Below are 27,927 nucleotides of genomic sequence, written 5' to 3' on the forward strand. Positions count from 1 at the left end.
GCTTATGGCCTTTATGGTTTCCATTTTTTTTTGTTAGCATACATCATTGGGCATGATGAGCAAATAATGTTCTTTACAAACATTTTTTAGAGTATCATTTTTGAGAAATTGTGGACCTGATCCATAAAAATGTATCACACTTCGTGGATTCTACCTGACTCAAATGATTTTCAGTATAGGTTAGTTTTGACCAAATCATTTTCTAAGCAATTTATTCTAAAGCTAAGAGTATTCTTGGAATCACTTTTTTCTGCAGCAATCACCATATGCTGAGTGGCTCTTCTAACGTGCATATTAGGAGCACCATTGTCAAACGTCGTATTTAACACCCATCTGAACTAGGCTAGTTGAACCCACTCAAACGTTACTAAGACCTTTCACAGAGCATCTGAAGAATGCTTAGCAACTCTAATGTCAGAAGAAGAGCTCAGATATGAGCATGTCTCTTATTTAGGTCAAGACAAATGTCAGAGCCAATGCCGGATGAAACGTGATGATAGAGATTTGAAGTGAAGGGCTGGAGCAACAGGTGCTTGGCCTGAGCCGCTGAAGGATGGGAGCAGTGCTGTGGAGTATGGAGGGCGGCAATCGTACTGAGAGGAGGCAAAGACAAGCCTCAGGCTTTTCACTGCTAGAGACCAGATCTTATACACGAAGCCGTTTCAAAGCAGTAGAGAGGATGAGATCTGGAGCACCTTTTTGTCTACACAAGTCACGTTTCAAAGTCTCAATGAAGCAACAGGAACCACTTGAATACTCGGAAGCATGGGCAACTGTTTTGCTGGCGTGTCAACGCAAAGGAAAGCTAAAACCAAACAATACAGAGAAAGAAAACTGAGCTTCCCTGAACATCCTCTATGTGAAAGGGGCCGTGGTTGGCAAGTTCTCTGCCTTATTCCATGAATGCTATAACAACACTGGGAGGTGGAATTTTCCATTTTGAAGAAGAAAAGAAAAAGACTGTAAGTAGTGATCTTCCAGCTGAATAGAGAATTTTCTGATTCCAAATTTATACTTTTTGAAATACAGTGAGTCAATTACAAGTGGCCTGTCCATATTAGGTCATTTCTTTGACCATTACTAAATAATGTTGAAGGGGCTTTGGGAAACTTACACTTTAAAAGGTACTGTATAAATTTGTACCTAGGTTATCATCATTATAAATGAGATACAAATAGTAGAATAGATATGAACTTTGGTATATCTCAAAAATTGTTTCCTGTCTATTATATAATATATAGATGAAATTGTATAATGTTATCCACCATTACCAACACCTGTTATAATTTTTAAATTCTAGAAGTCAGAAAATAATAGTGATTTTTATGCCCCATATAATGAAACAACCTTTAGATTTCAGCCAGACAGGTGACTAAATAAGTAGAAGCTCCTCGGCTTAGGGTTTAAATTATTAAATGTTGGTTTGGACTTTGAATAAAAATGTTTAATTAAACAGGAGCTTATTTAAAAAATTAGCCAAATATCATCACTGGTAGTGATTAATAAGAAACACACCTTTATAGAGGAAGTAATGGATTTCTATCCAGTTCTGAACTCCTCTAAAGCAGGAGTATCACTTCCAATGACCTCAGGAGGGTCACAGGCCGGAACGGACTCACTGATGGTAAGTGGCCTCTCCCCCGACCAGAAAGGAATGACCTGGTGTAGCAGGGCACATAGAAATTGCCAAGAAGAGTTCCTCACTCCCTTTCAGCCTATCCTGAGTCTAGAGACCTGTCTCCCCTCCACTCTACCTAGCTTAACCATAATGGACCAGGAAAATATGAATGGCAGTAGGCGAATAAGTTTTTCTGTTAAGCTAGAAAAAAATGTTTAAGTGTGTTTCTGATCTTTGGATACAACCACAGTGGAAATACGTAAGAACTATAATAATGTCTACAGTCCAAGGGATAGCTTCGGGTGAGCTCAAGCTAATTGATAAAACGGTGTAAGGTAGAAGTTAATTCGTATGTATAAGTGACCCCCGCCCATAACCCTCATATATGAGAGTCCTCGTATCAACCAAACACATATTTTACACAAAGACAGAGTTTGCAGGTAGCAGATACATTGTGGTAAAGGCATACTGTTCTAAGGTCAACACAGCAAAAAAAGATTGTAGGGAAAACAAATTATTTATTATAAGGCAATTCACATTCCCATGACTTGTATTAGTTTTTCTCATTGAACACACTTAACAATAAAACTTTGCTTAAGAAAGAAAATTCACCAGGAATTATTAGTGTTGGTAATGGTTTATCATCATGAAAAGTTGTTATTAGGCAAAATGATGATACAGAAGGAAGTTTATTCCCAACTACTTGTTCATTCCTAAGCTCTTTTATACCTATCCACTGTTTCCACCCCTTCCCTCCTCTCCAGAAGCTCAGTGAATGAAAATTACCTGGGCCAAGTGAAGAAGTTAACTATATATTTTGCTACCATTTCTTGGTAACATATCTATTATTCATTACATCAGTGTTCCTCAAACTTCAGCAGTCATCAGAATCATTGAAGGAATTCTCAAAACACATGTTGATGGGCTCCACCCCATTTACTCATCCATTGAGTGTCAGGTGAGGCCCAAGAATTTCCATTTCTAACAAGCACCTAGGAGATGCTTATGCTCCTGGTCCTCTAAGAACTGAGTTAAAAATGTAATTCACTAGGACAGTAATCAGTATGGTATTTGAGTACTCAGCAAGCTTTCTATTTTGCTTCATATTGCACAAGGTAAATCTAGAGTTAGGAGAAGACCTGTAGTCCTGTATTAATATAAGATTATTTTTTTAATTTCATAGCTCATGTTTTATAACACATAAACAAACAACATAAACCAAATATATTTCCAAAACACAAACACAATCTGATCTGAATTAAATTGCCACGTTTGCTTGTTACTTTAACCAGGTGACTTACAACACTTAGCTCTTTAAGGTATTGCTTATAGAGCAAACAGAATCCCCAATTCCTCTTTATGTGACAGTTAGGTTTCTCTTGCCCTTCCTCATATATTCCCACATATTAACACAAATCATGTTACTGTATAACTTCTGATTTTCAAAATCGAAGTTACACTATTGATCCTATTACCTAAAGAGCAGTCAGTGATTCTAGACTCTCTCACAGAATGATGTTTCCTGTCATTGTCAACCACCTAGTAAATATATTAATGTATCTGGGAATTTTCCAAATTGTCTACATTTTCTGCCATTCATTTTATTGCATTTAAATTTATATACAAAAAAGAAATCATAAGTCTTGAACAAGTACACATTTTTTTCTTAAACAACTCATTCTTCTAGTCATTTACTAATCGGCCATTTCTACTACTGCACAAGAAAATATTGTAAGGCTTTCTGGAAGAGTAGGAAATAGTTTTTAAGGTGACATATTTTGGTATTACACAAGTTAAATGACTCACAGTCATAAGTAACACATGGTTTAAGCTCAGTAGATACAATATGTTTAAATGTGGCATAATTTTGATTAAATAACTCTTTTAATATTTTAATAGAATGATGTTAAATGTGGAAATAAATAGGAACTCTTAAAGACTAATGTTCTGTATAAAAACAGTCTACAATTATCACATATTATAAAATAATATAAAGTATTATAAAATTTCAAAAAAAAAGTTCATTGCTTCTTTGCTGTAACCATAGAAAAATTATGAAGAAAACTCAATAATTCCTATGCAATTTTAACTGGACATATTATTTTTAGATTCCTAATTTCAGTCATTCAATTTTTCTTTACCTATTCCATTTCCAAGTTCTTTCTCCTATCATTTTCATGCAAGTAGTGATTTAATCAAAAGTCCTGCTCTCTAGTAAGATATAAAAATATTGATGAAGGAATCTATAAATTCAGAACAGTTCATATTTACCATTATATCATCAATTCTGTAGTAATCATGTCCAAAATAAGTAAGATAATCAATATTTCTTTCTTCATCCACAATATCCCAATTTCACTTCTCATGTCTGGCTAACTATGAAGCTACTTCTAACTTAAAATGATATATTTTATATTCATTATAAATGAAAGAAACAAACTATTTCAATAGCCTGATGATGATGATGTTGATAATTTTGTTACTTAATATGTTAAGGTAATATCTCCAAAGTATTTCATTTTTTAATATCAACAAATATTACCAGTAAGTGAACCCAAATACCCATAAAACACTACATTGTTAATGCAAAACATATAGATACTCATTTAGAATAATTTAGACCTTAAACTCCTTTTTCCCACTGTGGGATGATGAGTAATTGCTAATTAGCACATTTTGATTACAGGCACACATGGCATGATTCATGATTAGAAACTTTGTAACAAAAAGCCTTCCACCATAGCCATTATGAACTATGAACTATATGAACCAATAAGATGTCAGCGGGATTGCAAGGACCAGTTTACAAAACAAATTTCTACACAGTGGTTTGGGAGCAAGATGATAATCCTAAATTGTTAGCAATCACCTATCTCCAGTCTTAGAGGGAAAAACATCATCAATGGTATTAAAAAATTCTGAGAAAGAAGTACAAGTGGCATTTAGTGAGTTACTAAACAAGAGAAATCAAAACTGACTTGATAAATTAGGTATGTTTTTCCAAAAATAAAGAATTGTGCAAAATACTAGATCTAACGACTTGTGTATTTACCGAGCTTTATCGAGTGGGAGTTGCAGCTCTGTAGAGATTCGATGATATGGTCCACCGTCCCCCTGAGACCACTGAACACAGCATTCTTAAACCTGCTTCCTATCTCACTTTCAGTCACTGAGCATTTCCTGCACAGTGTACTTCTGTTCAGCTGAGATAACAGTATTAAGGTACCCCTCAGCCTCTCTGTAAGTGAAACAAGGAAATCGGAGGGCATAATTTCCCATAAAGTGAATAAACAGAAGATATTTAAATACTGTGTTCCTCAACATAACACATACCAAGTAACCCCCCCACACACAGACACACGTGTCTATAATGTTATATTGATAATGACAGAATACTTGCTATTTTATATACTTTCCTTACCTGTCAAGTTCTTCAGTCCAAGCTCTTGAAGTCCAAAGTTGCCATCTTTTCTGTAGTTTAAAAATATTGCCAGGGCATATCGATCCTCGTAAAGTTTTGTCCCACGAATAATGCGTAAGTTCTCCAGAGGCAGGTAACGAAACTGATTAAGGGCCACTAACACGTAGCCTGTGACTTCTCGAATAGACTGAAAAGATACAAACAAATGCCTCTGTTAAAATCTTAAGGATTACTTGTCAGTAAATGCATGCCATCCTTTAATTATATTTTTCAGTTTAATATTATACCCATTTCCACATTATATTATAAACAATTGCCTTGATAATACAAGATCACAAAGAGTTAAAATCTCATTTGAAATATGAGGTTTATATTTTTAAAGTCATGAGTGTGCCTATAATAAAATAATAGATTTTGTTTTATGAAGCATTCTTCATACCTAAGATCTGAATATAATTCAAGGCATAAAGATATCATTTTTTGACAGGCTTAAATGAGTAAGAACACATAACCATCAATCAAACTTTACATAAAACATGCAAATTAGTAAGCTTATCACAAATAAAACAAAGCTGTATCTGTTTGTAAATTGTGGGACAGATTTCAAACTGCTAATTTGAAATCTGTCCCACAATCCATCACTACAGCTCTCAGAGAAGAGCCGTCTTATGCATCGCTGGGGAACACGTAAAAACATGCGTTATAGACATTGTGGCCACGAATTTGATTATGAGCACGTTTTTATTGTTACTGTCTATTTTAATGTAGTCAGCTATGAGTTAATGAATTGAAGGTTTGTGAGACATTTTGAAGCAAAAAAGTCACAAAAATAAAGTTTAGGATTCATTAAAAGGTGTAGCTATTCAGTAAAAAAAGAACATGATCATAATGACAGTTATGAGCATGTGTTACATTTTTAAAAACATTAAATAAACTGAAAAATTACTAAAATATTTTATGTTATTCCAATGTCAATCGCACCTCAGATGCCCCAGGGCTCCGTCCCTGGTACTCTCTTCTCTCTCCACTTTTACACGCTAGGTGATCTCATTCAGTTTCAAGGATGAGAGTCTCCAAACTGTTACCTCCAAACTCTCTCTTAAACTCTAGACTCATGGCCAGCCTTTCTTCCTCCCATCTCCCCTTCAATGCCTAATTCATTTCTCATACTTTCCTATCCCAAAATGACCAGGCATCTTTCTTCCACGATCCCTCCAGCAGCCTCTTTTATCTCCGTTGTCTGCCAACATCTTGAGATCATTGTTGCCTCTCCTCCCACACACCCAATGCAATCCTTCCCATTTGCTCCATATTTAAAGTGATTAGGATTTCCACCATTTCTTAATGTCAGCCACTGCGATGGTCCCCTGCGCCACTGTCACTACTCATTAAGTTTACTGCAATAAATCTCTCTATTTCTACTCTTATTCAGGGGGGGGGCAGTTATTAAAGATGGGTAAATTTATTATTTTTTTACATTTTTTATTGTTTAAGTATAGTTGTCTCCATTTTTCCCCCACCCCAGCCATCACCACCTCCCACCCTCAATCCTACTCCCCTTTGGTTTTGTCCATGTGTCCTTTATATAAGTTCCCGAAAACCCTCCTCTTCCCCCCACCCTTTATCCTCTCCCACCTCCCCTCTGGGTACTGTCAGTTTGTTCTTAATTTCAATGTCCCTGGTTCTATTTTGCTTGCTTGTTTGTTTTGTTGATTAGGTTCCACTTAGGTGAGATCCCTTATGGTGTTTTCTCCATTAAGGCTCCCCCTGGTGTTTAAAACATAAATCAAATCATGACACTTAAATCCTTAAAACCCTGAAACGTGTCCCAAGTCACTCAGAGTAACACAAAGGTCTTCAATGAAGAGTCAGAACCTCTATCTGGTTTGCCCCGTGCAGTACGCACTAGCCGTGTTTGCCTATTAAGCACTCGAAGTGTAGCTAGTCCAGATTGAGAGATGTGTTGCAAATGCAAAAAACACTCTTGTTAGCAAAGATTAAATATTGAAATTACATTTTGGATATATTGAGTTGTAAAATATATTACTAAAGTTAACAGCACATTCCTTTGCATTTTTTTAAGGGTGGCTATGGAAAAATTAAATTTATGTTTTTATGGCTGTCATCATATTTCCATTGGATAGTGCTGCACTGTGTGATGTGGCCATCAGTCTGGGTTTTTCTGACTTCTCTTTTTAACTCTCCACCTTGCTCATTCTATGCCAGTTTAGTTGGTCTCTTTGATCTTCCTCCAACCTGACAACAGTGGTCCCATCCCCAGGTGCTCACCATACTCTTAAAGGCTTAAGTTTCTCTTGCCGTCCTTATCTTCTTGGCTAATCTCCTCACAGCCTTCAAGTGTTTGCACAAACCTCAACTTCTCAGTTGAGGCCAACACGCCCTCCCCCTTCCATGTGCTCTAACTCTTACTGTTTCTACAATACTTCTCACATGCTAATGCACGATACAGTTTGTGTATTCATTACATTTAGTATTTACAGTCCATCTGTCCCCAAATATAAGTTCTACAAGGGCTAGGATGTCGATTTGTTTACCATGTGCCCCATGTGACCACAGTAGCCCTGGTACACACATAAGAAACCAACAAATATTTGCTCAGCACTCTGGCTGTTCTGGCCACACCTTCACCACGAGGCAGACTCTGTGGAGTCAAGAGCAGCGCCCATCTGGAGTCAGCACTCATTTTTCTAGACCATGCTCTGAACTGCTGTGATCCTAGACCTCCATTTCCAAATAGCCCTGAGCCCTCATCCAGGCTGGTGATATCATCTCTCCCAGTTCTGTCCCCCAGACAGTAGGCTCTGCCCCCAGTGTCCACGCACCTAGGAAGGAGGAATGGTCCAGGGGCCCATGTTTGGGGGGTGATTGCATGGGGTTCAGGTCTGTGGGCTAGAGTGTGCATTCAATTGTGTTGCACGGCCTCTGACAGTGCAGGACGCAATTGGTTAGAGGATGACCTAAGGGTCAGAGTCTCTCTCTCTGTATGACGCAATATTCTTGAGAAGTCTAAAAAATTCTAACATTTTACCTGCCCTCCAGTTGGTATAGAGATATATCTGCCAAACTGGAAGATAAAATATTTTATTTAATACTGATTGATTTATAATAAGTAATAAGACATAAATATGGAGGCCCACATTTATACGTTCCCACCAGTCTTAAGAGTGAGCACGCTACCACTAAACACCTGGAAGAATAGAACCCTGATGGAGCAAAGGTGGAGACGGGGAGGCATGGAACATATGAAACTACTTGTGTCTGGCACCAGACTGGGAATTCTGAGTCACTATGAGCAATCTCAGATACTGTGCGCTTTGGATTGAAGAGATGAGTGCTAGGGGAATTTAAAAGAAGGGGTAAAAGTCGTGATGGCATGCATTGTTTGTTTACCACAGTTTGTCCGAAATTACACCTGCCTGGAATAATCCAGCCTTTGAGCCCTCCAAGTCCTTTAAATGGTTGAATTGTTATCCCTTTGAATTCTTAGCACTGTTATGCTTTTAAATTCTTTGTAGAGAGATAAAACACTTTGTAACATCATTTGGTCTAAAGACTAAAATCATTTCATTCATTGTGAAAATAGTTTACCCTTCCATTTATGTACAACAATTATCCAGTGCTTTAGGTTGCAATGACGGCACTAAGATAAATGTTGGGGATGGAGGATGTATTACCAATCGATCCATTGTCTAAAATATGTCTTAATATCTATCATAATTTCTAAGAGGCTTGCCATTAATCTAATTCCACTTAGGAAGTGATTCTTCTTATCAAAAGTGGCACGGATTCATTGGCTTATCATGTGATGAAGGAATACATAAATGGTGTTGGCAGAAAAAAAACACAGGTGAAGCACACTCAGGTGAGAAAAATAAAGAGGCTTATGAGCAAAGAAGTAAAGTCAATAGCAATTTTACAGTTTGTTAGGGGATGAAATCTTTCTAGCTTTGAACAGATAAAGGTGTTCCACCTGGCATGGATTTTGGACCACACATGAGGCCCAAAAATAGCCAGCAAATAATCAGGGCTCTAGTATCAGAAGCATTATAGGTATGGAGCAAGAATGATGCTGAACACAGAGGAGGATCAACTCTACATTGAAGAGGAAGTTCCAAGTGGCTCTGTTTACGAGAGGAAGTAATCCATAAATAAGAGGATCTTTGCATTCACACATTATTTAACGTACTTATATTTAAACTACATTGTAAAATGTATGTATTTCTAATTAGAGAGTATCCATTAAATTTTTCTTAGAAAAATTTTTGTTGGTTTTATAAAAAGCTCAGGTTAAAGCAAGAATTACTTCTTTGTTGAGATTCAGGGACTGGAGGAATTGTTTATTATAACTGAGATTCTGGTATTCAAAATGAGTCTCTTTTATTGTACATTCTGCTTGTTATTCTCAGGTCTTGCAAAACAGTGTATGCAATTTAAACATTAGCCTAACAACGATCCTTTAGCTATGTGAACTCTGGACATCATTATATGTTAATGCTGAGGATGCATATGTTTAGCCCACTTTGAACAAAGCCACTGTTAGCAGGCAATATGTAATTCACCCATAGTGAATTATTTGATGATAATCATGGTGAAGACCCTATTCACTTTATCCCATATATCCTTTTCTCCTGCCCAGACAAATAATGTAAATAATAAGGGAAAAAAGATAACAGCGAATCTATCAACCCAAGATTAATTGCTTTAATGTTTTATGCTGGAGGGGCTCACAGAGTCAAAGATTTTTAAAGAATTATAGAGGATAAATGTAAAATTTGTATATTTAAAAGCAACAAGTTATGCCTTGATTTCCATCTCCCAAGTTTTCTGTTTTTCATCGTCACAGCCTTTCAGGTACTCTTAATGCCTTTCTGTGAACAAATACCTTGAAATATCTCAACAAGAAACTCCTTGGCATATAACATGAGCTACAATGCATACTGATTGTAAATAAAATCGCAGGAAACAGTAACGGTTGGATTACTTTCAGTTTAATGCTGAAAAGATATAATAGTCTGATCATGACTCTGACAAATGTATCTTTTTAAAATGTGCTGTGTAGAGTTAGTCTACTCTGAAGCCATCAGTGTGAAGTTGGAATTCCTTCAGGGTGATGCTAGGTCCCATTTGAAGTTCACTTACAACCCGCTTGGGTGCAGACGCCATTGTCTTCAGCAACCTTGGTGTAGGTGAAGTGTCAGTTACTATGCTGTGACCTGGAGTTCACCATTAAAAGTGTATTTGGTTATTAATGATTGTTGGCACATCCTAGGCAATATATCTAAATTGAATTATGGTACCAGGTAAAATTGCAGAGGGAAAGAAGCCTGTATAGCATCTATTATCATGAGTCCTCAATAAACGATTTAATGCCCTCTTAAAAACAAGTCCACGACATGGTTATATGTTAATATTGGCAGCTCACTAAGCAGTCCTGGTAAAAGGCAAAAGACACCTAAAAGTGGCAATTAACTTTTACAATGCCTGTTAAGATCACACAATCATGTCAGTTACCCATTGTCCCTTTCCTTTCAGGCATCGTAATCTCAGTAGCACAATCTTTTTAAGTATCTCGGAACTTTTTATGAACATAAAAGCAACTCTTAAATAAAAGGACTTCTCGAAGGAAAGTGTAGCAGTATACTATGTAGGCTCAAATGCCAGGCAGAGCGGAACTCAAAACCCAGCCTTCAAGCTCCCTATCCCCAGCTTTGGGGTCAGCGAGTCGTTTATTCTTACTAAGCCTCGGTTTCTTCGTCTGTAAAAAATAACAAAGAGCAATGCCTCTATTTTACAGGTTTCATGAGGATTAGAAGAGATAATAAAAGTGTCTGTCAAACAGTATGTGTTCAATATATGCTAGCTACTGGGAATACTAGCTCTGATAATAGCCAAGATGAACTCTCTGTGGAGAATCAGACTTAAAAACAAAACCAATTATAAAATCGTTACGTTAGAACGGTTGCTTTTAATTTCTTTGTTACGTAACTTTGGTAGGTTTCTATCTTGCCTCTTCCAGTTGCAATTTAAACCTAAATTAAAGAACTGGTTCCCTATATGTTTTCAGTGTATGTTACAGCCTTTCCTACCGGCTCCAGCACTGAACAAACATTCTGCAACGGCTGCTGAATGGGACGTAATTGAAAAGTAAAAGCTATGCTCAAGGTCTTTGGAGATAGTATTTTCCATGAAATGTAGACGCCACCAGACTGCTGCCCCAGCACAGAGAAAACCCTACTCGGGTTCTGCCCAGCAAGTTTCAGTCCCAGAAAACTGCCTATTTTGTCAACCAAAGTGTGAATACGCAGCTAAAGATATCTCTCTCCTTGTGGTGCAAGCTTTCGCTGACTATGACTGATTGATGTCCACTGTCAATGTTCGCTTCTGCATCTGCTCTGTTCAAAGAGTGAATACAACTGAAGATCATTAAGACCTTAAATGCTTCAACACTTTTATAAGCCAAGGGACAATTGGTTTCGCTCTTGGTATTTGATGACGGAAATCAAAAGAAATGGCAAAAGAAGATAGATTTCACCAACTTTCCATACCATATTACCCATCAACCTAAGAAAAACACACAGGGGGTTCTAAAGGTCATTTATAAGCATTACTCTCATATATTTTAAGAAAAAGTGTGACGTCTGCTGTTATAAACTTCCTAGGATTTCCGATGGGTGCTATTCAATCAAAGATTGGAAAGATTGCCTTGCCTCAGTGAGCTTTCCATTTACCTCCACATCATTTCAGAAAAACAAAATCAGTATTGTTTTTAAATCTCTATTTCTTTTCACAACTAATAACTTATTTTTTGTATTTGACACAGTTCCTTTATGCTCTTATTTTAGTTGTTTTCTCTAATGTTGTCCTTAGTGTCGGTAGTAAGTAGGTCCTTCTACGTCCCGTCAAGTGCCCTGATGTTTAACTGTTTGCATGCAGTACCTCGCAATTCCTGAATGCCTCATCAGTGTTAGGAACAGTTTTGTGTGCACTAAAAGCAATTAGCTAAGTGAGTAAAACTCCAGTTTCTAGATTTTCTCCTATTCAGATTATGCATCAAATCTGTTTGTTGGATATTTTTCTTTAATATCAGCATCATTCGAAATCGTACCTCTTTACATTTCTTAAGACCTTTGGCAGCAAGACAAAACAGTTCTGAATTCTTAAATTCTACTCCAGTGTTCTATGTACTCATACCCAATTATATATCATCTGCAAATAATACTAATATATTCCATCAGTCAAGACATCCACAAATATAATAATGATACTAGGAGCCATCGACTTGAAATTAAACGATCTGTCGTAGCACAGAGAAGAGTAAGGAGCAGGGCAGTGTGGGGGTGGGGTGGCAGGGAGGAAAGCCCGTCTTGCTGGTAATGACTGCAGGATTTCTGTGTCCTCTGACAGTGACAAATGTTGTTGCAAATTGTAACCTATCAAAGGCTTTCCATTAGGGTTTCCTAGGCAAATAATTTTCTCTCTGCCCCTTACAGAAAATCTAGGAATTTCTAAAGAAGAGAACATTCATAACTATGGTATGATATTAAGCAACTGATCAGAAACAATTAGTAAACATTTAGCAATCATTACATATTCCTGCTGCATGTACAGAGAGAAAGTGACTGACTATATATCTCATTCACATATGAAACCTCCAAATGTGATGGTTTGGAATGTCACTTTCAGTCTTCTCATTTTCCTTAAAACTCCCATGATTTGGCCACTCTAGCAGGCAGAGACTCAAAGTCTGTTCGAATTAGATTTGGAACAATAGAGTCATGTGAAATGTCATGTACCCGACTGTGGCAGAGTTGAATCCATGCTCATTCCCCACAGCATGAAATAAGGCTGCATGGGCACAGAATCCCATCCAGTTCTTCCCAGCCAGACCTCTCACCCTCAGTGCCTGCGAGCCAGTCTCTGGGCTGCTACTGCTGCTGCAGTCCTTTCTTTCTCAGAACGCACAGGCCGTTCCTTCCTCACTGGCACTCAGCCAGCTCCCAACCCGTGACTTCCGGGCAGGATATACCTTACTTCTACTGAGAAGAGGGCTCCTTAACTCACCTGTCTCAGAGTGATCATCTTTGCCTTTGTCCTCTGTATCTTTCTTAGCTGGCCAAAGAGATCCTTAATAGTCACCCTTCAGGTCTACAGTCCCAAATGGGCTTTCATCTCCTGACCTTATCTCAGGTATATCCCTGTATCATAGACCTGTTACACTAGACTTAGGTTACACAAATTACATTGAGAACTTCTATGGACTGATTTACATAATCATATACAAATGTCAATTACATATGTCTATGTTATAAAAATGTACTGCAAAACTCCATCGTCTCTATTAAATATATATTTCCATGTGTTTATACAGGTAGTATCACATTTTTAAACCTAATTTCCACATAGACATTTTAACACTTTTTTATAACAATTTAAAATATGATATTGAATTTATTTTTCCCAGAAATTATACATATTAAACCCTAATAATTTTGAGAATTAAATTTAAGTGGAATGAAATACACTATATTGCAAGAGAGGAAGAATATTTGGAGATTTTTGATTTATATTTTGATTAGCTATAGACAGAGCTTAAAAATGATTAGCTGTCAGCACTTTCATGCAGGTCGCAGCTGCGCATGAATCAAAGCATTGCAGTTTTGTTTACATTGCACAGCCGGTAAGTGTTTTTCTTCAAAGAGAAACTGGGCCGGGCAATGCAGCCCAGTGATCCAATTTGGGTGCCGCACTCCGAGAGGTCTTAGTTTGACTCTTGCCTCCACTAATTACTGACCTGCCATAGGTTATTTAACTTAAATTTCTCTTCTGCAAAATAGGACACATTCCTGCTAAATGCTTAAGAGTTGAAGATCATTAAAAAGTGATTAATTTCATTATATTGTTAATACAATTACACCAATATTTGCAAATAGCTTATAGAGTTTAGGAGCAATAAACTATAGGCAAACAAATACACATATACTATTAAAATTAATTAATTAAACAATTGATGTTCCACAGTGCATGCATGTGTGGACTCCAGTCAATCTGCCTGTTATGGACTGATTTATGACCCCTCAGAATTCATATGTTGAAGTCATAATGCCCAGTATCTTAAAATGTAACTATTTTTAGAGAAAAGTCTTTAAAAAGGTGATTAAATTAAAATGAGGCCCTCAGTGTGTCCATCATCCAATATGACTGATGTCCTTAAAAGACAAAGAAATTAGGACAGGCACACATGTAGGGAAGATGACGTGAAGTGACTTAAGGAGAAGACAGTCACCTCCAAGCCGCTGAGAAAGGCTTCCGAAGAAACCAACCCTGCTGACCGTTTGAACGCAAACTTCTAGCCTCCAGTATTGAGAGGAAATAAACTTCTGTTTAAGCCACTCAGTTTGCCGTACAATCCTAGCAAACTAATACACGGCCTGACTTCACATTCTAGCAATTAGCAACACTGTATCAAGAACATCATCGATCTTTCTGTGCCTGCATTTCGTCTTCTGTAAAATGGAGATACTAAGGTCCCAAATTCCCGGGGCTGTTTTGGGAAGTAGTGGTTGCTCTTGTTTCTGTGAATCCTGAATCTTTACTCTTGTCCAACATGCTGCCTCTGTTCCACAGCACACACGAAACTGCATTGCCCTCTTTCTAAGTGAACAACTGTATGTCACAAAGTGAAGCCGAGAAAGCTGCTTGGTACCATTTTAATTTACGCTAGAGAGTGACAGTTGTGAGTGTGAGATATTTTATTAATGTGTTTTCCCCTCTTAAAATTTAAAGAAGGAAAATGGTCCTCCATGAAATGATGTATGACAACAGCTGCCTCTTTTGGAAAGCATATGGGATATGACCTTTGAGGATTCAGAAGTTAGAGGTGACTGTTTTTGTGACTAGTCTGTTGTTATTTTTAAATGAAAAGAGTAATTTCAGAAAGAATAGAGCCAAAGTATCAGGATTGGATTTGACAGGACTGCCAAAATACACTATAATATCAGTGTAAATATTTGGGCATAGGAACAGAAAACAAAAGACCTAATTAACTTATAAAGAATAAGTACTTGTTTGAGTCATTTCCTCCAGTGATGAGGTCTTACGTCACCTATGATGCTCTTAATATTCCAGTCAAATAAATATAGCAGATATTCTATAGCTACCTGTGGATATAGTCAGCGATACAGATATAACATAAATTGGAATCAGAGTTTTGGAGACTAGGTATTAAAATGCTTTTCATATTTAAATATCTTTATGCAAGTCACAAATTTCTGTGTCTATTTACTATTCAAAATGATTATATCAAGTTATAATTATTTACAGTTTTTGGTATCAAATAATTTTTATATGCCATATAATTTTCTAGACAAATTATTTCTTTGATTTCAGTATCATTTTCTTTATTTAATAGGCGAAGTGACTAAAATGAAATAATTTGATCAAAGTCACTGAGAAAAAAGTGAAGGAAGCTATATTAAAAAACAAACATCTGTCTTATTCCAGGGTTCACGATACCAACCATTTTAGATATTTACTTCAAAAATCGGTAAAAATTCCTCCCTGCTGAAAGTAACATGCATTGATATAGAGTCTAAAATTGTTACTTGAGAATAATGTACTCTAAGTTCTCTTTATGATAAAAATATTAGTTAATTCAGGATATTTGTCAAAATTAGCATGATTCTGATATCTCTAAATTCTAATTATGTTAAAATGTTTATTAAGACATAAACCTAAAAGTTTAAAATAGCATTCTTGGATGTGCCAATATACTAGAGGTCTGTTCAGATGGATAAGCAGAATGAATCAAGTGAGATTCTATACATGAACGTACAATGTAAAGATGAAAAATAACCAATCTAAATGTAGAAGGGGTGAGTACTACTTCCAGGACCATCGAGAATGTGGGTAGAAAAAACATGTTATTTCAGTTTGGAGAACTACTTCTTAACTGTAAGACCTATGACAGTACTTGGCTAAACCTGTGATTTGTTTTTATTATTATTATTAGTTCAGGTGCACTTTATAAAAGATCCCCTCCATACTTCCAGTACCCACCACACACATGAACTTGTACTTTCTTAATAAAATTTTTTGTATAAGAAAATGAAAGACAGCTATTTTTTAAATCTAGAAACTAGATAAATTAATACCTAAAAGTAACTGGTACATAGTAGGTATTTAGTAAATATTCACTTGCCTTCCATTCCACAAAAAAGCCATTAAGTCTCTGTGTTTCTGACTTATCTGGTTGTCCATCCATCCACCCGATTACTCCACAAATGTTTATTGTCCACCTACTCTGTAAGAAGCAGTGCTCTCGACGCTGGAGGTCCAGAGGTGCACAAAACAGACGTGGTCTCCACTTCCATGGTGCTGACTGACTACTCTCATCACTTCCAATCTTAGTCTAATGGCAAGAATGGCACTAAGATCAAAAGATCAGCCAAAAATAATATGCAGTGTCTTGAAAGCTTTCTCTCATATCTTTGTTTATCTAAGCATAATTTTTATCTCAGAATTTCATGTATTAAACATCTCTTCCTCTTGTGTACAGGTATTCCACTTACTGTCACACATTGGTCGCTTCCATCCCTGAGAGAGAATATGCATTTTCGGACGTAGCATCTTAGCAGGGGAGGCACTTGTGTACGTGTCTCCGTGTGAGTGTCTGTGCAGCGGACTGAAGTAAACAACTTCATCTTCAAACATTTGCCACCATTTTTTCTGTTATAGGAATTCTACAGTGAGGAAATCACATAGTGCCTTCTAAAATAGCTTATATATTATTTACAAGGTACAAATATATTGATTTCAATGTATTTTCTAAATGTCATGAGTTGTTTGGCTATTTTGGTTTCATTCATTCAACCAGCGGTAAAATGTGTTAGAAGTTATGCTTTGCTTTAGGTTATTGAATACCCAGGGACCTAGCATCTAGCTTGTGGTTTGGAAATGTGCTTTCTTGAAATGTACTTTGAAATATATTCTTTTTTGTTGCTGAAATCTCAGATTCTGGGTCTGAGGTGATAAGTGTACAAGATGAGCCTGAGACATCTCATTAGATATCTAGGAAACTATCACAAATTACTATGGACATGAAAAAAGGGCTCAAAAGCCAATTGCAGGAGACCCTTCCTGGCCAACGATGGGGCAATTTAATATGAAAATGATAACAATAACAAATCATTGGGTCCCACAAGATATATTTTAATCTCTGAGTTTATAATATTAAATTAAATTAATTGGTCACCTTTGACAATAATATAGAACAAGTTCATTTTTAATAACCAGTATATAAAAGAAAATAATCAAACATTTATCTTTTTTCTATATGATCTATATCATTGGGTAACCAAATAATACATTAAATATAGCATATCTTTATAAGGTGTTCCTACTAATAAATAAGAAAAAGTTAAATGAGTATTATTTAATATTGGTTTATTAATAGTAACAAATAAAATAATCTTACTAATATAAGATGTTAACAATAAAGGAAACTGAATGAGAACTATTTCCACATATTGAAAATACTCCTGTACTTGAGTATTGTGCATTTGACAATATTCCTGTATAGCTAAAGCTTTTCTAATAATAAAATTTATGTTAAAAATTAGAGCAGTATCATTTTTAAATGATACTTATGAATTACTAGATCTAGGTGTTCAACATCAATGACTGGTCAAATAATGGGAAAAACTGACGAGAGACAATTCAGTGTGGCGTTCCTGCGTTGCTCGTCATAGCCTTTGCTCTGGACCGTTTTCATGGATGCGTGCATGGCAAACAACATTGGGATGTAATAATAATTTCTCCCTCCAGGACGGGGGTACATTTTCTGTCAGACCTCTTTAGAAGACGGGGAGTTCCTAAACTCAGAGTCTTTCAATGGTGACACAAAGCCGTTTTCTGTGCAATAACCACGTGTGCCCACTTCCCAATCACCCCCCGCGGAAAGTTCCCCAGGGGCAAGGTGACAAGCTCAAACAGGAAGCTCCCTCTGACTGCTGTGCCATAGTCTCATGTCTCTCACAGGCCAAGTGCCAGGCTATGTCATTAGTTTGAAGATGACACTCTCAGACCCTTGACAGTTCTCAACCACCACCGTCCACTCCATGCCTCTGGCTGCCCTCACCACCACCCATAATTTCACCAAAGGGATTGAGTTTGAATATGATGAAGTCTCTAGATCTAACCAACAATTCAGAGGAACTACAGAAGGCAGAGGCACATGTTAAACTCTAACACGAGTAAGCAGTCAACAAAACGCAGGCTCAGGAAAACTCTACAGAAGACTGTCCTAAGCTTGAATGGATAAATTGTAAGGATTGGTGCAGTGAGAAAGAATCTATAAATAACTCTTAAATTAAAATAAAAAAAGTTTTACAAAAAAACTATGGTTTGGGGGATGCATTGTTTTGTTATTATAAAATTATAAATAATACAAAACAATATGGAATTTCTTCAGAAAACTAAAAATGGAACTGCCCTTTGGCCCAGCAATTCCACTGCTGCGATTATACCCTAAGAGCCCTGAAACACCAACCCAAAAGACCCTATGCACCCCAATGTTCATAGCAGCACAATTTACAATAGCCAAGTGCTGGAAGCAACCTAACTGCCATCAGCAAAATGAGTGGATCAAAAAACTCTGGTACATTTACACAATGGAATGCTATGCAGCAGAGAGAAAAGAGCTTATACCCTTTGCAACAGCATGGATGGAACTGGAGAGCATTATGCTAAGTGAAATAAGCCAGGGGGTGAGGGACAAATACCATACAATCTCACCTTTAACTGGAATATAATCAACAAAAGATAAAAGCAAACAAAATATAACCAGAGACATTGAAATTAAGAACAATCTAACAATAGCCAGAGGGGAGGGGGGAGGGGACAGTGGGGAGAAGGGTTTTCAGGAACCACTATAATGGACACATGGACAAAACCAAGGCGGGGGTGGAGGCAGGGGAGGGAGGTGGGTTTGAATGGGGTGGGGGGAGGGGTGGGGAGAAAATGCAGACAATTGTAATTGAACAACAATAAAGTAATTTTAAAAAAAGAAAAAAGAAAGCAATTTCTATAAAATTAAGGACAATGGTTACTTTTGTAGACAAAAGCATTCAAGATTAGGATACAGCATATAGCTGAGTTTCTGGCAGAGCTAGCCAAGTGCTATTTCTTGAGGTACATTGATAGTTGTAAGAGTGCATCCCTTTTAAATACTCTTTAAGCTATGTATTTGTTTTATGAAGTTTCTAGTATTTGTCTTATATTTGCAATATAAAGGTCACAAAAAGAAGTCATTAGGAGGAAAAAACAAGGAAGCACATAAAGGTGTCCCTTTATGTCTTCTCATCTTATCATTTGATGTCAGAAATTTAGGACTCAATCAATTTCAGATTGCATGGATTCCTCTTTATAAAATCTTCTCTATTCAGACTGAGGAAATGAATATGTCAGTAGGGCACATTTGTGCAGTCTAGGCAGAGAAGATAACATGTCTACTGGCAGAGTATCTTAAGAGAGTCTTGAATAAAAAATGAGACCTGCATGATAGGAGCTTCAAATGGAAAAAAAAAATAATGTAGAAATTCAGATTTTTATCTTTCAGGCAGTAGGGATTTAATGGTGCTGTATACAGGGAAATTCGGCTGTGGCTTGTTTTGTAGAATTATCTGCCTGGTTGTAGTGTTAAAAAAAATAAGTAGGGTGATAAGAGACTGGTAGAGACAGAAAAGTTTGGGAAAATTTGTCAGGCAATAGAAGATGAAGGTAGCGAATACAGAACAGCCAGGGTTGAGATTCAAACCATCTGTCTGAGGTGGAATAACAAAAACTTCAGTGACTTACTGGATATGGGAATTAAGGAAGAAAAGGAAACAGGAAATGACTGCAGTTCTTAGTTTGTGAGACAGAAATGTCATTAACAGGGATAAAGAACAAGTCTGTGGAGAGAATTTTCCCAAATACTACATGAACTTCGGGTTATCTGAAGCTAAACTGACATTTTCTTCTTTGAAAATTCTTTTTAATGACCTTATGTTTATGTCTGTTATATCTGAATAGAAGGTGCCATGTGTCTGATATATTTTCAGTGTGCTTTATATGTTTTTAAGAGCACCTGTGATTTGATATATATATCAAATATATTTGATGTATGTATGCATGTGTGTGTGTGGGTATATGTATATATATATGTATATATATCTTAACAATTCACCACATTTCAATAGATTATTTTGGAATTATGTTAAACTATAAAATGCACCAAGGCTTTAAGTTAATGAACTTATAAGAATCTTACAAAATAACTGATATTAACAAAATGATGACAAAGGTGACATTTGATTTAACACTGTTGAATTACACTACAGGAAAATATTTCACCTTCTTTTCCTAGAACTTGCTCTTTTAATCCTACACTAATTTCCTTAAGCAGGCCCCGATCCTAGTATCAGATGCAATCTCTGCTGCTGACACATGAACATAAAACTTATAAAACAATTCATGCCAAGATCTGCTTAGCTGACATAGTTAGAAAGTGTTGGCGTACAAAAAGATAGATAAAACATATATATAAGTTTCCAATATCCTTTATATGTTATAAAACAGCGCTTTTCACCTGGGGGTCTTTGGTTCCCCAGGGGACATTTGGAGACATTTACATTGGTCACTTCTGAAAAGGACTGGCATCCTGTGGACAGAGATCTGGAATGTTACTACACATCACACATGCACAGGACAGATCTCGCCCACCCCCAACATAGACTTCACACATCCAAAATGTCAATAGTACTGAGGTTGAGAAACCCTGGTACACACTTATTAATTTGCGGCAACTGTTTAATTTTATTGTTTGTAGAGATGCCTTGGGAGGGGTGGATTCTAGAAGTAGTAAAAATTAACAAGTCTGCTAAAGTACTATTAACATAATCCATAGACTTATATGTGAAATGAAGGTTTAAATAAATATTCTTATATTAATATCAATTTTCTTAGCCTAAATTTATCAGCATGCATATTCAAAAACATAAGCAGGTAGAGAAATAGATAACTAGACAGACAGGTGGACAGAGATGACTGTATGGATGGTGGATGGGTGCATAAATTCATTGTTCTCTTTCTTTTTTTTTTCTACTTTGTAACCTAATTTTGCAGTAACAAAGCTTTCTACATTGACTCTGTCTTCCATTCACTATTAAAAAGCTTGCTTAATGCAATACAGGGACATTAAGGCAAACATTATATTTATAAACAACAAACAGACAAAATCAGTTATTTCCTTAAGTGGTATTATTCTCTTTCTGAGGTTTTTTATACTGGAAAAATTATATTTTATAGTCTCCAAGCTGTACTCAGTAACCAAACTGGTTTAAATATATATTTTTAAATGTCTCCTTGATAGGAATGAATGGAATGAGCATTCTCCCCTTAACTTTTCACAGATGGTTATGATAATCTTTTTAGTTATTCTCACTCATTGAATTCCCTTTAAGTCAACCAACAAAGACATGTGATTGATTCTCTCTCCTGAATCAACACCACCACGTTCTTGGGGATGGATTTATTAATCACACCAGGCTCTAGCAGTTGTTGACAACAGAGGGTTACATTTCCATGGGTGGCTCTGACATTCATGATGTGCTCATTACCCAGAGACATCAATATCTTTCTCAACTACTAGGCAATGAACATGGATACTGACTTATTCTCATTCCAATCACTGTCTTCACCATCTTCAACATTATCACAGCACTGGTGTCTTACATTTAACTACAATTTATAAAACCCTTCAATATGAATAACATTTAACTTTCAAACACATCTTAACAATTCACCACATTTCAATAGGTTATTTTGGAATTATGTTAAACTATAAAATGCACCAAGGCTTTAAGTTAATGAACTTATAAGAATCTTACAAAATAACTGATATTAACAAAATGATGACAAAGGTGACATTTGATTTAACACTGTTGAATTACACTACAGGAAAATATTTCACCTACTTTTCCTAGAACTTGCTCTTTTAATCCTACACTAATTTCCTTAAGCAGGCCCCGATCCTAGTATCAGATGCAATCTCTGCTGCTGACACATGAACATAAAACTTATAAAACAATTCATGCCAAGATCTGCTTAGCTGACACAGTTACCTCAAGTCCCTTGTAGAAAGTGTTGATGTACAAAAAGATAGATAAAACAAACTAGGTCATGGGGATTATGTTTCTGCAGAAGGATATTTTTCACTGCTCAAATTAACTTCTGTTGCTGTTATTCACAACAGGACAACTACTGTTCTTACACTTACTGCCATTACTTCCAACCTTATAACTAATTACATTTATGAGCACCTACTATAGAGTCATCTCTGTGCTTGGTGCTTCTATGTAAAATATCAAATGTACTTATGATTATCCCTATCTTACCTTTCTTTTAGAGATGTGCCTAGTTTGATTTGTTCAATTGTACCACGATTCCTCCATTACATTCCACGGTACAGATTGTCAACTATATTGTACAGACAGAAGACCGTGGCTAATTGGCTGATGACCTAATAATTGCTCCTGCATTACTACAAAAGGACGTATTGACACTGACGTGCCATGCCAGAGGCAAAGACAACAGGGACAATGTATGAAAACATTTTGTGCATCAAGGGTTCTGTTGAGAAAATTACAATTTCTGGCATAATAGTGTTTTACCAAAAAAAAAAAAGCCAAACTATTACAATTGTCAGAAAAGTTGTTACTATTTCCACTATAATAGTAACAAAAAGTAAATATCTTATTTGAAAAAGGAGATAGTATTCTTTAAACTTATTTAATTATTACAAATAATAGTTAAAATCATGACAATAATGGCAATAACTCATAGATATATAGGACCAATATAATTTGTCTTGCCATTAGTTTCTTTAATTACCATAATGATATAAATATGCTTTCTTCAAAAATATTTGTCTGAAATAATCATATTTGAATAAATGCTCTGGTGTTGAGTTTTCCCTCTGGAGCTGAACAGTAACAGGTATACTTTTCTATTTTACTTCAGAGACGATAGTGCAAGTAAGACAGCTAAAATCAATCAAACTGCCATATACATAAGTTTTTTAAGTAATAAAGTAACACACAGTAGAAATGACAACAGCAGAATTTGGATTCTGTAATTTTAGTAACATTGAAAGTTGAAAAATCTCTTCCACAGAGTGTATCACGTAATTAAGAATGTCATTGGTTTCTCTACATGTTTCTATACACAAGTTATATAAATGTGTTTACTTTTATTACTATCTAAAAAACATTTAGTCATGTTTAATGAATAAAGGGCAAATATTTATCTTTATCATCACATCTTTTAAAATTATCTCAATTTTTAAACTCTTTCAATATCAAATCTGTTTTTAAAAGTAAAATGGAAAAAATAAAACCCACTTTTAGTGATATGAGACAAGCAGGTTTTTAAAAGTGTTAGAAAATACGCTATTTTATAAAGGTGTTTAAACACCATTGAATGTTTATTTTTAAGTTAATGTATCTTGAAAATTTAATGTATGACATTAAATTTTTTGAAAATGCTATTTAGTAATCCAATACCCCATTTTTTCTAAGGGAATCATAGGCTTCAGGATGCATTTTTGCTTCATGTCATCTTGAATTGTATTGCATTATGACAGAAAAGAGAGAGCAAATGAGTGATTATGGAGATAAAGTGAACCTTAGGGTCATTGGTATCCAAGGTTTGTATAATTTTATTTGCCTCACATATTACATCATGAGCTTCAGGGATCAAATTCTGTATCATATTTTTTTATAGCAATCTCCTGTACGGTGTCTAGATTATACTTTATATATAATGTGGTGAATATTAAATATTTATTGCATCATTAAATGGGAGGAAGATTTAATTCATAACCCTCAACATCTGACACTTAAGGTTCTAAGAGGACAAATGCTTGAATGCATCTTCTAAATATGTTTTTATTGAGTCTGTTCAAAATTTAGTCATTCCTTATTCCTTTATTAAGTAAGTATTTAATGAATGCTTGCTAAATGCCAGGTCTAAGCTTTTTTTTTTTTTTTTAAATATCTAGCTGATTAAAACCCAAAACCTTCTCTTGAGAAGCTTGGCATATAATAGGGAACTGCAGTGAGTCCAAAGCAGCTGTGCTGGAGGTACAAGGTGGTATGTAAATGTATAGAAAGGGATAAAGATGAAGAATTTTAGAATTTTGAAGTTACAGATCAGCAAATTATGATATAATACAGAGAAAAACCCAAGTATTTCCACCTTACAGTGTTTTGATTGTCATTTATAAACATGGTAGATAATATGGAAAATAACAAAGAAATAGCAACACCTTGAAAATTTATGAGCAAGACCTCACGAACGATGGCCTATTTAGCTTTGTTAAGAAACCAGTGAAGAACATGAGTCTAGGAAAGGATCAAAAGTAGATCTAACTGATAAAGAGCTGAATGATATGTATGCTGAATGTGTTCTGCGGGCGATAACAACCATAAACACAATGCCGTCAAAGGGAGAGTCAAGAAGGAATGAAATTAGCCTGATCTGGAATTAATTGCATTGTTTTCTTGAAATTAGAACAGTTTGCCTTAGTAATTTATTCATTAGTTAAATGTACAGGTTATCACTTCACATAGAACTTATTATTCTGTATCTTTGATTCAATAATATGGCAAAGTTACATAAAGTTAATCATTTAGACTAGAAACACACCATTTTTGGTAGTGATCTTAACTATATAAGAGAAGTTAGAATATGACAAAGTATAAAACACTATTTTTAACTAAATTTAGATTACACAGTTATTACATTAAGTTACATGCATTACATATTTCAAATTTCCCATAATCTATGAGGGATGTGTATATTTATTTATATACTAAAATAATATAATAAAAATGTCACTTCTGCAAAATTAATTTCTTCTGCTTTCTCCTTCAAACTGAATATGTTTTGAATTTTTTTTCACCTCACAAACTTGTGATTCCAAACTCCTTTTGGCATCTTTGGGTTTTCAGAGGCAGAGCCCAGGCTTCGCTGCAAACACCCTCCATGGTTCGTGCACACGGTTCATGAAAACAGTTTTTCAAGTGCTCGATTGTAAAGCAGATGGAGCGTCACTTCAAGAATCGCTTTACCAGTTCCCCCAAATTGTACAATGAGAAATATTAAGAACATACATTTTAAAGCACATTTTAGTTAGGTCCAAAGTGGCTATGACTAAGACGAGGGCAATTTTTATGAGTTAGAGGGGAATAGGAAGTACACAGAATAAAGGCTGTCTCAGAATACTTCACCCTCCCAGTTATTATATTGCTTTAACTAAACTATTGTTCAACCAAAGTGTTGCAGAGGTATTTAATTTATTGTTGTAATATACTTCTGTCAACTGTCTAAATGTATTGAGCATTTTCAAATCGTAAGCTGAAAATGACCAGTGGAGTGGATAAAGTAATGAGGCCACAGGGAATTTCTAAATTTCTAGACCACAGCACCAATGACAGTAAATAAAATTAATAACTTTTCCTTAAGTTGTGTATTTATTTATTTTTTTATTTATTTTATATTTCTATTAAGTGGGATAAGTGGATATACTTACCAATCACATAAATAGTTGCCCAATGATTCAGTGGTGATTTGCTTTTTATTTTCTACCTCTTATCTTTTCACTTTACTCTCTCCAATTCACAAAAGAAATGTCGTTTCTACCCAGTGAGAATCCATTCAAATTAAAGCCAAACACAGATCAGAAATGCCATCATAAACAAATCAACAAACAAGAGCTGGCAAGGTTGTGGAGAAATGGGTACCCTAGTGCACTGTTGGTGGGAATGCAGACTGGTGAGACCACTGTGGAAAACAGTATGGAGTTTCCTCAAAAAACTAAAAATGGAACTGCCCTTTGACCCGACAATTCTACTGCCAGGATTATACCCTAAGAACCCTGAAACACCAATTCAAAAGAACCTATGTTCCCCAATGTTCATAACAGCACAATTCACAATAGCCGAGTGCTGGAAATAGCCTAATCAGTAGTGCCCATCAGTAGAAGAGTGGATCAAAAAACTGTGGTACATTTACACAATGGAATACTATGCAGCAGAAAGAAAGAAGGAACTCCTGCCCTTCACGACAGCATGGATGGAACTGGAGAGCATTATGCTAAGTGAAATAAGCCAGACGGTGAGGGACAAATACCATATGATCTCACCTATAAGTGGAACCTAATCAACAAAACAAACAAGCAAGCTAAATATAACCGGAGACATGGAAATAAAGAACAAACTAATGGTGACCAGAGGGGAGACAGGAGTGGAATAACGGGGGAAAGAAGGGGACAGGTCATCAAGGAGCATGTGTAAAGGACCCACAGAAATAGACAAAAGGGGTGGGGAGGATTGAATGTGGAAGGTGTGGGTAAGTAGGGCAGGGGAGAGCAATGGGGGAAAATGGGGAAAACTGTAATTGAACAAGTCATTCTCATGTTAGAAAAAATAATAAAGTCAAATCTAAATTAGTTATGTACACTTCCTGCCAAACAAAAGAGTTTAAACCACCTTCTTTTTGTTTCCTTGGTTTTGCCACTGACCATATATAACACAATGAAGCAGCATGAAAACTGACGGAGGACACAAATTTATTTCCCCATACTCCTTACAAAACTCTTGACTCAAAACAGAGATGCAGGGAAGCTTTGCATCACCTAGCCATATTGAAATAGGAAGTCAAACAACAGAGAGTATTTCAAAAGTGTATCAAAGCATGTTTTTTTTTAATTTAAAATATAGTTGGCATACACTATACTAGTTTCAGGTGCACAATATAGTGATTCTACATTTATATACTTTGACACGTGATCACCACACTAATTCCCGTAACCATCTGTCACTGTAAAAATGTCTTTAGCAATGCAATGACACAAATTAAGTGGAAATGATACTAATAACTCCAATAAAAAATTTCATAAAAGATATCCCTTTACATGTAGAGTTGGATGCACAGAGGAGTCTGAGCAATATGTTAGAAAATATAAATTCGCCTAGGTTTGAAAAAAAAGAGTATCTCTTTACCTAAAAATATTCAAGTTCTTTAATGAAAGGAGCCTGAACTAGTGCCTATCATTTATGGTTTATTGTATGCAGGGATATTTATGCTAATTGAATGTTAAACTATATATACATGTTTTCTTCTAAGTGTGGATTAGGTATTTCTCAATATAATGTGTGCTTTATTGCCTTCATAAAGTCATGAGTTGTGAAGTCCTCTAAATGCAGTTGAAGATGGAGATCTGAGTGGAATACCAAGGCAATTCTTACTCTATTGCACAGAGTGACTGTAAGGGCGCTCTCACAGGGCGCTGTTGAACTAGGCTGCAGTCTGAGTGGGTTTCAAGTATCACCTGCACTTTTATTATCACTGATTACTAGCAGACCAGTCTCTTTATCTTGGTAACACCAATGCCCAAGTAAAATCTCCATGCATAGGGAAAGGAAGGAAGAAATAATGAAAATAAGTAGAGTGTTGGGGGAAGGGAATAGTAAAAGAAAATGGTGAAAATCCCTGGGCTTCTTTTTAATAACTCTGAATTGCTGTCTAAATTGTGTCAATTAGCAAATACGACCTTGGGTAAATTACCTAAACTTTTTCTTTCATCTCTAAAATAAAGGAAGTCCATTATAGGATATCCAAGGTTACTTGCAGCTTAATTTTTCCTGTAAAACATATTTTCTCATTACAGAAATATTACTTTAGTAATTTAATGTATATTCCTATAAATATTTTCACTTAAGGAAAAAATAAATATTCAATCACAATGTTGAAATGCATGCATTCATGG

The 27,927-nt window shown here is 35.8% G+C and overlaps 1 protein-coding gene across 3 annotated transcripts in view; it reads right to left on the reverse strand.

Moving 5' to 3' along the window:
- The window catches only part of ERBB4 (erb-b2 receptor tyrosine kinase 4), a 959,089-nt gene that overhangs the window by 434,479 nt on the left and 496,683 nt on the right, over positions 1–27,927 (reverse strand). For all 3 annotated transcript variants that reach the window (XM_024563791.3, XM_024563792.3, XM_024563789.4), the window contains exon 3: positions 5,040–5,226. In XM_024563791.3, coding sequence (XP_024419559.2) covers positions 5,040–5,226 — 187 coding nt within the window. The remainder of the gene's footprint in view (positions 1–5,039; positions 5,227–27,927) is intronic.

The sequence above is a fragment of the Desmodus rotundus genome, chromosome 2 (assembly GCF_022682495.2).
Source record: "Desmodus rotundus isolate HL8 chromosome 2, HLdesRot8A.1, whole genome shotgun sequence".
Taxonomy (NCBI): Eukaryota; Metazoa; Chordata; class Mammalia; order Chiroptera; family Phyllostomidae; genus Desmodus; species Desmodus rotundus.